General features: G+C 35.0%; 1 protein-coding gene across 2 annotated transcripts in view; it reads left to right on the plus strand.

The window, feature by feature from the left end:
- TRIM24 (tripartite motif containing 24) overlaps positions 1-15808 on the plus strand; it is a 91167-nt gene that overhangs the window by 41074 nt on the left and 34285 nt on the right. For both annotated transcript variants that reach the window (XM_007466598.1, XM_007466599.1), the window contains exons 3-6: positions 843-990; positions 4798-4930; positions 10673-10789; positions 13959-14073. In XM_007466598.1, the coding sequence (XP_007466660.1) occupies positions 843-990; positions 4798-4930; positions 10673-10789; positions 13959-14073 (513 nt within the window). The remainder of the gene's footprint in view (positions 1-842; positions 991-4797; positions 4931-10672; positions 10790-13958; positions 14074-15808) is intronic.

The following is a 15808-nucleotide window of genomic DNA, read 5'->3' on the forward strand; positions in this document are numbered from 1 at the left end:
TTCTTGATCTGGCCCCTGCCTTGCCACCAGCTCCTTCTGTTGCCAGTTTTCCCCTTGATCTCTCCACTTGAGTCCTACTGGCTTTCTGTCACTTCTTTGAACCTGCCATGTTCTTGCTGGAGGCTTTGGTACATGCTGTTCTTTCTGCCTAGAAAGCTTTCATCAGTAATTGATGACTCAACTTTCTTATCTTGGTGCAAATATGATCTCTTTAGAGAAAGCCTTGCCTGGGTAATCTCTCCTCTCATTTTCCGCAACCATTCAACCCCACTAAAAACAGATCACTTTCCCCCATCATATGTTCTTCTAGCTTCTCATACTTTTTCCTTTATGGCACTTCTCAATTTGTAGTTATGTATTAGTAGTATTGTTTCAGTAATGTTTGACTTCTTCACAACCACTCAGTAAAATTCATAACCACTCAGTAAAATTTATCTTTACAACCACTCAGTAAAATTTATGTTATTACCCTTATTTTAAAGATGAGCATTCTAAGTAACCTGTCCAAGTACTCATCCAGTAAGTAGGGGAACTGGGATTTGAACCTACACGTCATCTAGGAGGCTGGGTGTCATAAGGGCAGGGATTGTGTTTGCTTTTTCTGATGGTTATATCCTCAGCAGTTAGCATAGTGCCTAGAATATTTGATGTATTGAACTAAGGGCAATGTCCTTATATTTCCATTTCATATGTTTATAATTTAAAACATAGTGTCAGTTTAAATTTATGAACACTGTTAAGATAACTGATAGAGTCAAGTATAGTTGGTATATCATTTATATATGATTAGTCATGTGACCACCTTTTCTTCTCAAAAATTGATGTGACGTTTCTTTTATTAGGTATGTACAAGCTGTGAGGACAATGCAGAAGCTAATGGGTTTTGTGTAGAGTGTGTTGAATGGCTCTGCAAGACATGCATCAGAGCTCATCAAAGGGTGAAATTCACAAAAGACCACACTGTGAGACAGAAAGAGGAAGTATCTCCAGGTAATAAATTAATTTTTAAATTTCGTTTTTTCTCTATCCCTCCCAAGTCATTCTTTCTTTCCCATGTTAACTTGTTGTTTTGTTGTTTTGCGGTACGCGGGCCTCTCACTGTTGTGGCCTCTCCCGTTGCGGAACACAGGCTCCAGATGCACAGGCTCAGCGGCCATGGCTCACGGGGCCCAGCCGCCCCACGACATGTGGGATCTTCCCGGACCGGGGCAGGAACCCGTGTCCCCTGCATCGGCAGGCGGACTCTCAACCACTGTGCCATCAGGGAAGCCCTACTAACTTGTTTTGATACACTCATAAGCATTAAATATACTCTTGTCTTTTACTACAAGGAAGTCTATATTATGGCTGAATTTGAATACTTGTCAGTGTTGGTCAGTATGAATAGATACAGAATTCTGCTTTATATTTATACACACAACCCTCCTTCTCCTGTAATTGCCTTAATTTGGTATGAATGTACAACATGTGAAAAAATTGCCTTTAAAACTTATTTTCGGGGCTTCCCTGGTGGCACAGTGTTTGAGAGTCCGCCTGCCAATGCAGGGGACACGGGTTTGTGCCCCGGTCCGGGAAGATCCCACATGCCGCGGAGCGGCTGGGCCCGTGAGCCATGGCCGCTGAGCCTGCGCGTCCGGAGCCTGTGCTCCGCAACGGGAGAGGCCACAACAGTGAGAGGCCAGCATAACGCAAAGAAAAGAAGAAAAAAAATCTTATTTTCTATATACACTATTGATATTATGTATAAAATAGGCAACCAACGAGAACATACTGTATAGCACAGGGAACTCTACTTAATGCACTATAGTGACCTAAATGGGAAGGAAATCCAAAAAAGAGGGGATATATGTATACATGACTCATTTTGCTGTACGGTAGAAACTAACACAACATTGTAAAGCAACTATATTCCAATAAAAATTTAAAAAAATTTTTAAACTTATATTCTCTCATCTCTTATTTTTAAGATGATAAGGGGTGGGCTTAAAAAAAGTTTTACAACTCTTTTCTCTCTGATATTCTTGTAGTAAACCTGTTTCATGATATTTGTTATGTAGATAACCAAAGAAGCTTTGCTTTTTATGTATTTAATTATGTTTTCTGGGTTCTTATTGTGTTGCTTATAATGTAAAGTTCACTAATAACATTTTTTGTATAGTAAAATATGTGTAACTTAAAATCTGACATTCTAACCATTTTTAAGTGTACAAATCATTGGCACTAATTGTATTCAAAGTATTAGGCAACCATCACCACCATTTCCAAAACTTTTTTAGCCCTTCCAAAAGAAACTGTACCCAATAAATAATAATTGCCCATTCCCCTCTCCTCACCATTCTCTGCTAACCTTTAATCTACTATCTGTCTCAATGAATTTGCTTATTCTAGATATTTCATGCAAGTGGAATCATAGGGTAATTTGTCCCTCAATGTCTGGCTCATTTCACTTAACCACAGTAGTGTTTTCAGGTTTTATCGATGTTGTAATATTTATCAACATTTTGTTGATTTTTATGGCTCATTAGTATATTTCTGTTTAAAAATAAATCCACTGCTTTTTATTCATTGAGTCAACCAGTGTTTGTATGCCTATTCTATATTCCAGGAACTTTGCTAGATTAAAGAGATGAAAAAGTGAATAAGATAGGTACTTCCTACCCTCCAGGAGTTATTAGTATGATGAAGACTGTGAACAAATTAGCAATCATAGTTTAGCCTCATAAGTTCTGTAGGAGCACATGAAAGGAGTACCAAACTCAGATTTGGGGATTTACATTGAAGGCCACATCTGGAACTTCAAGGATGAGAAGGGTGGGGAAAACTGAAGCACATGCACAAATTTCCGGAGGGGGAACGTTGAGTGTAGCTGGAGAGTAAGATGCAAGAAGAGGAGAAGAGATGAGGCTGGGAGTCTTGAGATACAGGAAAAGGGGGATATAATTTCTGAGAACACTGATGAAGAAGAGACACAAAAGAGAAAAGGCCAGGTATATACTCAGGTAAATTTAATAGATTAGTTCTAGAAAGACTTCTGTTTTTCTGTAAAGTCAGCCATCTATTGAAAAAGAGAGCAGAGGAAATAGGACTGAAAGGTAAGAAATATGGAGGATATTTGAAATAACTCCAGTTGAAAGAGAGCTCTAGCTTTGGAAATAGGATTGCTTGGTAGCATCAAGGTTACATTTGCTATAGTCCTTAAAACTTCCTCTATCAGTCCTCGGCAGTCTGATAAATTTATAGAGAAGAATTGAACTATTTAGGGTTGGGGTTTAGCTGGACCAACATTCTAGAAGTTCCACAGGATAAGAGATGTGGATATAGGCATGTGTTGACATGAAGAATTTGGGGATTTTAACTGTATAAAGAAAGTGAAGTTGACAGTGTCAGTTGATAGGGCGAAAGAAATGGTTAGGGACTAGAAATATCAGTGAGGTACGGTGAGAGTAGTTTAAGAATTGGGAAGTTAGAAAGTAGAAGTTATTAGAGTGGGATATTTGAATTTATGATTATAGAAATGGAACAGTAATGGACAATAAATCTAGGGTGGGACCATGGTGTGTATGAAATGGAATAAGTAGCTAAAATGAAGTACAGGTCTCTAGAGATAAAAAAGTCTGAGAGGCTTGTCTTTATGTGGTACTCTCTGTGGACTTCTGAATCATCCAGGATGATGATGAGACTAAGGGCTAGGAGGATGACTATGAGTCAGGATTGAAATACTTCGTAAATAAAGGAAGTCTATAAAGGGATGACATGATGTCATAATTATCTAAATCAGAAGCTCTATAAATAATTACTCCTGAAGAGCAGGTACAAACCAGGATGTCCCAAGCCAACTAAGGATGTATGGTCACCCATCATCTACTGTGATGCCCAGATGATATGAACCTCAAGGAGAAGGGTACAGGGAGCTATGACAATAGTAATATTGAACCATTTTTTGCTTTGCTGGAATTAATTCCATTTGGTCTTGATGTGTTGTGCTTTTAGTATTCTTTTAATACATTGCTAATTTTCTCTATCTGGTGGTTTTCCTTTTTTTGTTCAGAATTTTATATATTTTTCCCTTTTTGATATGACTAAATAGTAGTTTACCTTTTGTTTTTATCCCTAAATTTATCTAATTACCCTCAATATATTTTTTAGTTCATTAATTTTATTTTTAATTCCTCTCAGCTTACCTTGGTATTGTTGAATCAGTCATTGTATTTATTTGTATTCTAATTTTTCTATTTAACATTGTAACATAAGCACTGCCCAGTTTTATCTCCACTCTAGATAACTATTAAGAAGTTATGTGGATGACTACAGTGTAATAGTGTAAACTTTATGATTATCTCTGTGTTAATGGGTATCCTCTGTTAGGAATTTTGCAAAAGTGGGGAAATAATTTTTCCACCACCTCTTTTATACATTTTTATTAGATTTTTCTGCATTACATTAAAAAAAAAATTCCCACATTTGGAATACAAAACATTCCAGTTGGTTCCGTTCACTTATCTGGGCTATTAAGGTTTTTTAATTTCATAAAACATCTTTTTAGCTACACACTTTCTTTTCCTCCTGAATTAATTTTAATTTTTACACTGAAAAGTGGAAAGCTCATTTATCTTTTCCTCCAGAAATGCAAAAAATACTTAATATTTTATTATCTGTAAAACCTGCTGGTAATGGTGGTGTCAGTGAAACTGTAGCTCCTTTATATCTCAATGGACTTTAATTTAAATGAACAATCTAATAATTATTTACTATTCAGTTACGTTAATTTTCTTCTTTTGCCTCCCATTGTCTCTACAGAGGCAGTTGGTGTGACCAGTCAGCGACCAGTGTTTTGTCCTTTTCATAAGAAGGAGCAGCTGAAACTTTACTGTGAAACATGTGACAAACTGACATGTCGGGACTGCCAGTTATTAGAACATAAAGAGCACAGGTACCTGCATCTTTCCTACATACATAGATTTATAATACAGCTTTATGAGGACTAGACGACTGCTGGCACCCCAGCCAAACGGCCGTCTGCAAATAATGTTTTGTTTGGCCATCAGTATGTTGGCCTAGTTCAAGATTTTTCAACTTTGGTGCTGCTGGCTTTGTTGTGGGGGCTATCTGGTACATTGTATGGTGTTTAACTGCACCTTTGACCTCTGTTTACTAGATTCCAGTAGGATTCTCACAGTTGTGACAATCAAAAAATACCTCTAGACATTGCCAAATGCCCTAGGCAGCAAAATCACCCTAGCTGAGAACCACTGGCTGACGCACTTTTTAAAACTATATGGAATTAGTTGCCAGCGTTGTAAATAAGATTTTACATTTAAAAAAAAACATTTAGATCTATGGCTTTGGTTTTGTTTTTTGTTTTCTGGGGTTTTTTGTTTTGTTTCTTAAGAAAATTGAATCTGTTTTAGCCCTAGGTCCCATATATTCAGTACTTTCATGTCAGTATTTGACTGGAATTGACTTTAGTCGTCTTTAGGATGGGCATGCTCTTCTAATTCATCATAGTTCCTACCAAAGCTTACTTTTAAACCTGTCCTCCATAGGCATTTGAATTAGCAACAACTGAATTAAACAGTAAGATTCTGATAAACTGATACAGATATAATTGGTTGAAAAAGGTCTCCCAATAATGGCAGACTAGGTAATTTGGACCAGCCATACCAGTGAGGGTAACTAGAAAACATGGACAAAATACAGAAATCATTGATAAGATATTTTTAGAGCTTGGTAATAAAGAATTATTGGACCAGGATTGGGTTGGAGTGGGGACAGAGAATGGGTACAGGCTTTTTTCCCCTTGGAAGCATTTGCCTAGAGGTTGAGGGGTGCTTTTAATATGCTCACAGGGCTGAAAGACAGGGATTGGAGTTCAGGGTCACAGGGGTTAAAGGCTTCTTGCCTTGAGTTGGGATTCTGAAAGTCTACACTATTATGGTAAAGATGAATGAGCTAGTAAATATTACAGTTCCTCACTGGAACTAAAGTGCAGAATCAGATCTTCTCAGTACCCAAAGTTGGATTAAATTGAAATCTTATTGCTTGTGCCCCAAGGTACCTGTTAGAATAAAATGTAAATCCTCCCTGGAGGAAGAAAACATCATCCTAGACCTCAGATTTATTTAATAATGAGTTTTACAAAATGGTTCAGCACACAATTAGAAATAACCAAATATGCTAGGAGATAAGACAGTGTGAACAATGTCTAGAACTTACATTACAGTAACTGAAATTAACTCAATAGAGGGTTTAAGAGCAGATCTGACATGCCAGGAAATGAGAATTAATGAACTGGGAGAAAATTAAGAAAACATCAAAATGAAGCATGATAAACAGAAAGATGGAAAATGGAAGAGGGATCGAGAAGATGTAACACAAGGTGTAATTGAGGTCCAAGAAAGAGAGAGAAGAATGGGAAGGAAGCAACATTTGAGGGCAGAATATAATGGCTTAGAACTTTGTAATACTGAAGAAAGACATCTAGCCCATATTCAAGAAGCCCCGTAACTCCCCAGCAGGATAATTAAAAAATAAAGTAATATTTTTGAAGTGCAAAAAGAAAATACTATAAAACTAAAATTCTATACCCAGTGAACATATTCTTCAGAAATGAAGGTTTATAAGAAAGACATTTTCAGACAAAATAAACTGGGAGAAGTTATCCCCAGTAAACACTCACAAAAGCATACATTAGGCAGAAGAAAAACAGTAGGTGATGCATGATGGAAAGAACGGCTGAAATGATAAGTATGAGTAAATCTAAATAGATGTTGACTTACACAGTAATGTCTTGGTGTGTCATGTGTGTGTTAAATATCACACAGATATGTTAGGAGGATATGGAGTTCATGTTCTAAGGTTCATGCATCGCTTAGGAAGAAGGTAGTAAACTACAAGTTATTCTTAGATGATAAGTTAAGATCTGCATTTTTTAATGCATGGAGTAGTCACTAAACGAATAGTAAAAGTCAATATGATTATCAGGATAACAGAGGGAGGAAGTAGAAAAATTAACAATTAGTCTAAACACAGGCCAAAAAAGAGAATAGGAACAAAGAACAAATGTGATTTAATAAGACTTGATAAGTTGGTATATCTCTAAATATATTTGTAATTATAATAAACGTGAATGGATAAAATGTTCCAAATGAAAAGATTCCAGGCTGGATAAGAAAGCAAATAGAGAATCTGCTACTTGCTTTTTGTGAGAGAAACATCTAAAACCTAAGTATATAAAAAGAATGTTGAGAAAAGCTGTGCCATACAAACACTAATCAAAGGTAAGCTGGTATATCAAAGTACATTATTTGAGATAAAGAGAGAAACTTCATAACAATACAAGGCTCTTTTTATCTAAAAGATATAATAGTTCTAAATTTATATTCCTCACTAGCCTTACAAAATATAAAGAAAAAAGACAGAACTTAGAGACAAATCCACATAGTGGGAAATTTAACATATTTCTCTCAGTAATTGGCAAAACAAGCAGACTAAAACTCAGTAAGGATATTTCAGTAAGAGTCAAAAAACACAACTAGCAAATGACCTCATGGACATTAAGGACACTGCACCCAATTATAAACATTATTTCCAAACATAAAAAAGGAAAAAATCAATTAACCATATGCCAGGGCAGTTTTACATTTCAGAAGATCGAAATCATATAAATTCTTGTGTAAACTCAATGCAGTCAATCTAGAAAACAATAATAAATGAGAAAAATCTCCATATATTTGAAAATGAAGAAATGTAATTCATATCAAAACACAATGATGTATGATCCTGGACTGTATCATGGACTAGAGAGGGGAAATGATATAGAGGACATTATTGAGACAAATCACATAATTGGAGAATGGTCTGTAGATTAGATGAAAGTATTATCTCAATGTCAGTTTTCCTATATTTAGTAATTATACTGTGGTTACATAATAGAATGTCCTTGTTTTTAGGAAATGCATACTAATTATTAAGGAGTCAAAGGACTTTGCTGAGGAAATATTTGAAAATCTTTGTAAAGGTATATGTGAGATCTCTGCTATTGCAAATCTAACTTTGAAATTATTTCAAAGATAAGCAGTTAAAAATAAATTTAAATAAAGCATCAAAGAAGAAATTCCAATGAATATTAGAAAATATTTTTATCTGAATGATAGTGAAAATACTATCCTTGACGTATCCTGCTAAAGCCATGATTAGAGGAAAATATATATCGCTAATGCATATATTAGATATTAAGGATAAAAAGTAAATGTCCTAAACATTTATCTCAAGTTAGAAAAAGCAGCAAATTAAACCCAAAGTAAGTAGCAAAAGGGATGCAATAAATACAATGCAGAATCAAAGCCAGAAATTGGATCTTTCAAAAGATTAACAAATCTCTTTATGAATGATTAAAAAGAAAACAGACTCAAAAAACCAATGCCAGGAGTGAAAAGGGGGAGCATCACCACATTTTCTACAGGCATTTAAAAATATAAAAAGGTTTTTTGTCAATAGATTTGAAAATTTTTGCATGAAATGGGATAATTCTTAGAAAATACACTTACCAAAACTAGCACAATATAAAATAGAGAATCAGAACAGTCCTTTAATTTAGTGTAAATCCCACAAAGAAAACTACAGACCCAAATGATTTCACTGATGAATCTACAAAATAAGTAAGGTTAAAATAATGCCTTTCCTATACAGTCTTGTCCATAGAACGGTAAAGAATGAATTTTCTTCAACTTGTTTTATGAGAAATCAAAATCGAAAAGTACAAACCAGTCTTACCCATGAAAAGAACTTAAAATATCTAAGAAATACGTTAGGAAACCAAGTCCAGGAGCATTGTGATTTTTGGATAATAGAATCACAACTGAGTTAGCCTTATTATAGGAATACAAAGTTCATTTTACCTTTGAAAATCATTAATGTAATTCGTCCTGTTAAAAGACTAAAGGAAAAATTATATGACCATCTCCACAGAGACAGAAGAAACAGTCAAGATAAAATGTATATCCATGATATACAATCTTAGCAAACTAGGAATAAAAGAAAATTTCTCAAACCTGATAAAGATTATCTATGAAAAGAGCTAGAAAACATCATACTGGAATATTGTAAATTTTTTGCATTGAGTTTAGGATAAACCTAAATAAAGACGACCAGTTTGATCATTTCATTTAATAATTACATTGTATTAGGGTCCTAAAGAGTGTATAACAAAAAAAAAGTTTACTAAGATAAAAAAACTTGCACCTAAGAAAGAATTTTAAATGTCATTATTTACAAACGATATGATTATGTACAAAAGAAATCCAATAGAAATATTATTAACTGTGTGTTCCCCCTTTTTTCTAACTCTGGCAACCCTACTTATAATACTTACTGATTTAATTACACTCACACTTTTAAATCACATTATGTAAAATAATGTATTTTGTGCATTTTATGAAAAACTTTTAATAAAACTTTTTATGTATCTTACACATCATCTGTTTCTCTAGAGCCCCTTTAGAGTCATCTTACATAGTTTGTCAGAGGTTGTTATCTTAACTTTCAAGTCAATTTTTTTTTAATTTAGGTATTTTATGATATTGTTGCTTGAAGCTTTGTCACACGCAAGGCATAACATCAGGAGTTTTACCCCCATCGCCTCACTTCCCCCCATTTATTAAGAGCATGCAATATTTGTTATTTGTGACCTGTAGCACAATGAATATTGAAAAGTATATTTAAACCTGTTATTTAAAAGTGATCTTCAAAATATTTGTTTACAAAGCATCAAACTTTCATGATTATGAAATTGCAAAATAGTTAATAAATCTACATAGATATTTATCTATGATTACTTTTTGCCGGGTCCACCAAGGGAGCCTGTTAAGCTTGTAAAACTGAACGATTGAATGTGTTTTTCTCAGATTTTAAAAATTGTTTAAAGAGTGTCCATGGACTTACCTGGTGGCGCAGTGGTTAAGAATCCACCTACTAGTGCAGGGGACACGGGTTTGAGCCCTGGTACGGGAAGATCCCACATGCTGCAGAGCAACTAAGCCTGTGCGCCATAACTACTGAAGCCCACACGCCTAGATGCAACAAGAGAAGCCACCACAATGAGAAGGCCGCACACCGCAATGAAGAGTAGCCCCCACTCGCCACAACTAGAGAAAGCCTGGACACAGCAATGAAGACCCAACACAGCCAAAAATAAATAAATAAATAAATTTATTTAAAAAATAGAAATTAAAAAAATAGAGTGTTCATGATTAATATCTGTAAAGACTCCTTCCTTTTTAAGAGAGAATTTGTGTGTGGGGGGGCCTGCCTTCTGTGGATATATTTGGTATTTTAGGTACTATTTTTTTTTTTTTTTTAATGTGGTACGCGGGCCTCTCACTGTTGTGGCCTCTTCCGTTGTGGAGCACAGGCTCCGGACGCGCAGGCTCAGCGCCCATGGCTCACGGGCCCAGCTGCTCCGCAGCATGTGGGATCTTCCCGGACTGGGGCACGAACCCGTGTCCCCTGCATCGGCAGGCGGACTCTCAGCCACTGCACCACCAGGGAAGTTATAAATAGTTTCATAAATAGTTTATGAAATAAATAAATAGTTTCCTATTAGTTATTTGTTTGCTTTGGGGCTTTTCCTCATTTTAGACAGACATTTGTGTGAAATAGCTTATTATTTTTTCAGATATCAATTTATAGAAGAAGCTTTTCAGAATCAGAAAGTGATCATAGATACACTAATCACCAAACTGATGGAAAAAACAAAATACATAAAATTCACAGGAAATCAGATCCAAAACAGGTAAATTTATATTTATGGTATTACTTAAATCATCTATATATAATGTGTTAAGTATATTAACTTTAAGAACAGACATTTTACTTAACTCATGGTGAAGTACATCCAAGTAAGCTGTCGGATGGGTCTAATAACACATAGTTGATAAGACTTTTCCAGAAACTTTGGATTTCTGGGAAGTTTGGAAAGTATTCTTTTCAGCCATGAAATTTCAAAACTATTACGGTAATAAGCTACATTTAATAACAGCTCATTTATCAGGTAAGTATTAATAATTTTTAATTATTTTGTGTTTTCCAATTATCCAAGAAATGCCAGGATCTAAAAACAAAACTATTTTTATAGTACTGTAAAATATTTAATACTTAATTAGATACATAATTGCTATTTTAAGGATTGCTAGACTTAGAGATGCCTCCGCTGAGCTGTCAGCTTTTAACTGCAATGAGGCAGAGATCATAGAACACCAGGAGACAGGGCTTGTTAAACTGTTTCACATACCTTTTACTCCTTGTCAGATACAGTACTTAAACAGCTTCTACATATTGCTTGTTATACTGTTTGTCCTCCAAGGGAGTAAATCATCAGCTGTCTGAAGGCTCATGTCCTAAAATTCAGTGATTGGAGAGCAAACCATTGACCTCTGTGGGGAGGAGGGAGTTTGCCTAGTACCCCCCTTTGCATCCCATTTGAGGCAGATGCTGACATTTTACAACACCTGTGAAATCCCATGTTCCCTTGCTTTTGTTGTTTTGCACATGAAAGTAACATGTCACTGCTTAAATAGATAAAGAAATGCTTATTAGAAAGAGCCTGAATAAGGCCTTGCAGGGGCTTTGAATGTTGTTCATAGGGAAAAGTATATCAGCCTTTTTGTAGTTCATCTTCCTTAAGATCAGTCGTCACAATCTGTTACTCATCATTTTTCAACATGGCTAGGATGGGGCATTTGGTACTTCTTTCCAAGGAATTCCTTGGCTTACCTGCTTTCCTTAAAGGAGATTTTAAACATAATTTAACCTTTTCTTGACTCCCTGGTGTTATTATTACATCTATTATACATTGTGATAATAAAAGTTCTCTTGTGCATCTTTTAGTTTCTATTATTCTTTTGTTATCAGCTCTCATTTCATTTTACCTTTCTCTTTCACATGAGAACTGTAGTTGACCAAATACTATTTACTTTGTCGTATTCTAGTAACAGTACTGTATTTTTGCCAAATTGATGTAATTGGTGGGTTTAAAATTTTGTATCTGAGTAATTGAAAATATATAATGAATATTTATGAAGTGATAAGGGTAGATAATCTCTACCATCTAGTGGCAAACAGTAGTAATTGTAAAATAACTAATTTTATGTAAACTATCCACTGTTGATGAAATTCACCCTTTTGACTTTTTTCTTACTCTTTCACTGTGTATATGGTATGACCTATGGGCCAGAGTTTACTCTTTTTTTTTTTTTTTTTTTTTACATAAGGATATTCATTTGTTCGAACACTTGTTCTTTTTGTTGAAAAGATTATCCTGTTGCTATTAAACTGCCTTGGTACCTTTGTTGAAAATCAGTTGACCATATATGTGTGAGATTATTTTGGACTCTCTTTCCATTGTGCTTTTCTTTCTTGCTAATACCCCACTTTCTTCATGACTAGAGCTTTTTATAGTAAGTCTTAAAATCACATAGTGTGAATTTTCCAAATTTTTTTTTACCTTTTTTTTTTTTTTTTTTTTTTTTTTTTTTTTTTTTTTTTTTTAGTAGTTTATGCTCTTTTTACAAAATAATATATTATGGTGTGGAAGGATTTTAGTTTTTGAATTGTGGTAAAAATTAAAGACTCTTTGGATTAGGTGCTAATTCTTTGTATCTTTATAGCTACCTGATTATAGAAGGATTAAATTTACTGGACTGACTTTGCTATTAATTCATCTTTATGCATGTGCAAACATGGCATTACTTGTCCCTTTTTCATCCTGTTCTACCATCATGAGATTTAAATTAGTTGGGTTTTTTGTTTTGTTCTGTTTTTTGGGGGTTTGTTTTGTTTTGTTTTGTTTTTGATGTTGTTTGCTTCCTAGACCTATCTGGTTTCCTTGATCCTCTAGCCAATATTGATAACAAATAATTATCTTGAAGAATTTCCAGTGTGATAAATTAAGGGGGCATTAACATATACACACTACTATATATAAAATAGGTAACCAACAAGGACCTACTATATAGCACAGGGAAATTATACGCAATATTTTGTAATAACGTATAAGGGAAAATAATCTGAAAGAGAATATATATATGTATGTATAACTGAATCACTTTGCTGTCCACCTGAAACTAATACAACGTTGTAAATCAACTATAATGAAAAAAAAAAAAAAGAATTTCCAACAGAGAATAAAATCCCTGCCCTTTTCATCTTAAGTTTTGCAAATTAAGCAGGCAGAAGAAATGAAGCCTTTTATTTATCTCAGAATGTTTGATGGTGGATGCCTCATTATTCTATTTCTGTTTTTATAAGATATTCTGGTATAATGCTATGTATTTTTTTTCCTATCCATCTTGATCTCCATGAAAATAGCATTCCCATTTTCTCTAATCAAAGGAAAAAATGTATATGCTGGTTGATAAAAACATATAGTTATTTGGCTGCTTATTTCAAGACAAATGTGCTATTAAAAGTAGCAGACTACTATTATTGTCTTTCTGCTTTTATTCAGATATAATGAATGGGTAACAGTTCAGATGACTAAGATAATAGTGACACATTTAAGCTTTTCTATTTCTTAGTTGCAGTGAATACAGTAGAACTCATTCAGTCCTGGTTTTCCTTATCTTGTTTATAAATCATTTTTTTGTCCGACCTTTTAGGCTGAGAATTTTTCCAGGTGTCATAATCTTTCCAAATAATGTTTTCTTAAGATGTGTTCATTCTCTTGCAGTTTTATACATTTTGATTTTAAGATTGAATTGACTATGTGTTTTGGAAGAATTAATATTTCTGCTATCTCATCTTCAGGAAAGTCTATTTAAACTGAAGGACCCTTAGAAAAAGCTGAGCTTTTAAGAGCTGAAAACTTTTTGGTCTAATTTAGGGATTAGAAAATCAATATTACATATTGTAAAACAAATCTTCTGCCTTAGATTTTAGACTTCCCCCTTTTGTTTAATTTTCAGGATAATTGAAGTAAATCAAAATCAGAAGCAGGTGGAACAGGATATTAAAGTTGCCATATTTACATTGATGGTAGAAATAAATAAAAAAGGAAAAGCTCTACTGCATCAACTTGAGGTAAGCTACTGTTAATGGGACAGTATGTTGTAGTGATTTAACGTAGTATTTTCTCGTGTATTTGTGAATTTGAAATCACAGCCTTTTTCATATAATTGTTTACGTTTGATTCAGTAATATTTTTCTCCATTCTCAGGCTCTACCTTGTAGCTGACAGTTTACGGCTTTATGATACAGTAGGAATGTCTTAATCCTTATTGTTTACTTCAGAGCACAAAGCATAATGCCTTGCTTGAAGGAGGAGCTTAGTAAATATTAAAGAGCTGTAAAGAGATGAATCTTTTTAGAGATTCATTGAATTGACAGCTTTGGGTCACCAGAGGAGTACAATTGAGCAAAGTTTTTCAGAAAGTTACATTAAGCTAGTTATATTTAGTTCTCAAATATATACATTTAACCTTATGAGAAATTAGGTAAAAGGATGTGCCTCCTGCCCTCAGCAGTCTTAATTGTGAAAGCAGTACTCAGGGAGAGATGCTCAAGGCACTTAAGATAGTTGTTTGTCACTGCATGTAAGAAAAATACTACTAACCTAATCAGCTTTCTTACATTCATGAAGGTCAAGATCCAGAGTCAGTGTTTGACTCAAATAACATGAGGTTACAACTTCTACATGGTATCTTAACATAATATTAATTGCATGATATTTTGGTGTCCATTTAATGTATTGGTGCAAAAAGAATTTAACAGTAGAGAAGCAAATGAAGAAGAGAATAAAAGAATCCTCATGTTCGAAGATTTTAAAAAAAAGCCTCACAGAAAAAGTTTAGTTCAACATCTTTATTTTATAGTTGACAAAATTATAAGGTCTTTGTCAGAAGGTTCTCTTCCTCCTGGGAAAGAATGGTTATTCCCATGGTTTATCAATCATACAGGAAACAAAGACCAAAATAATTCTCTCTCCTCTTGGAAACAAATAGTGAAAAAGTATTCGGCTAGGAGGAATACATTTATAGTAACTGTGTTTTCAAGGTTCTGGGGGGCAGGCGGTGGTGTGTTTTTTTTGGTTTGGTTGGGGGTTTTTTTAGATAGAAGCATTTAAACTATTTTAAAAGATGTTAAAGCTCTGCTTAAAATCAAATGTCACATAGATTTGCTTCTCAGAGATGAATAGTGCACACACACATTGCTGTGGCTGTTTCTAAACTTCACTGTAAATCAGAATAACTCGAGGAATTCTTTAAAAATCAAGATAAAGAACAAAAAATGACCACATCCCCAAATCTCTAGGGATGAACCTCGTCATCAGTATTATTATTTTTTTATTTTTATTTTTTGTGGTATGTGGGCCTCTCACTGTTGTGGCCTCTCTCGTTGTGGAGCACAGTCTCCGAATGCGCAGGCTCAGCGGCCATGGCTCACGGGCCCAGCCACTCCGCGGCATGTGGGATCTTCCCGGTCCGGGGCACGAACCCGCGTCCCCTGCATCGGCAAGAGGATTCTCAACCACTGCGCCACCAGGGAAGCCCCATCAGTATTATTTTAAGTCAACTTTATTGACTTACAATTTTTTTTTTTTTTTTTTTTTTTGCGGTACGCGGGCCTCTCATTGCTGTGGCCTCTGCCGTTGTGGAGCACAGGCTCCAGACGCGCAGGCTCAGCGGCCATGGCTCACGGGCCCAGCTGCTCTGCAGCATGTGGGATCTTCCCGGACCGGGGCATGAACCCGTGTCCCCTGCATCGGCAGGCGGACTCTCAACCACTGCGCCACCAGGGAAGCCCACTGCCTTTTTTT

The sequence above is a fragment of the Lipotes vexillifer genome, unplaced genomic scaffold, assembly GCF_000442215.2.
Source record: "Lipotes vexillifer unplaced genomic scaffold, Lipotes_vexillifer_v1.1 scaffold71, whole genome shotgun sequence".
Taxonomy (NCBI): Eukaryota; Metazoa; Chordata; class Mammalia; order Artiodactyla; family Lipotidae; genus Lipotes; species Lipotes vexillifer.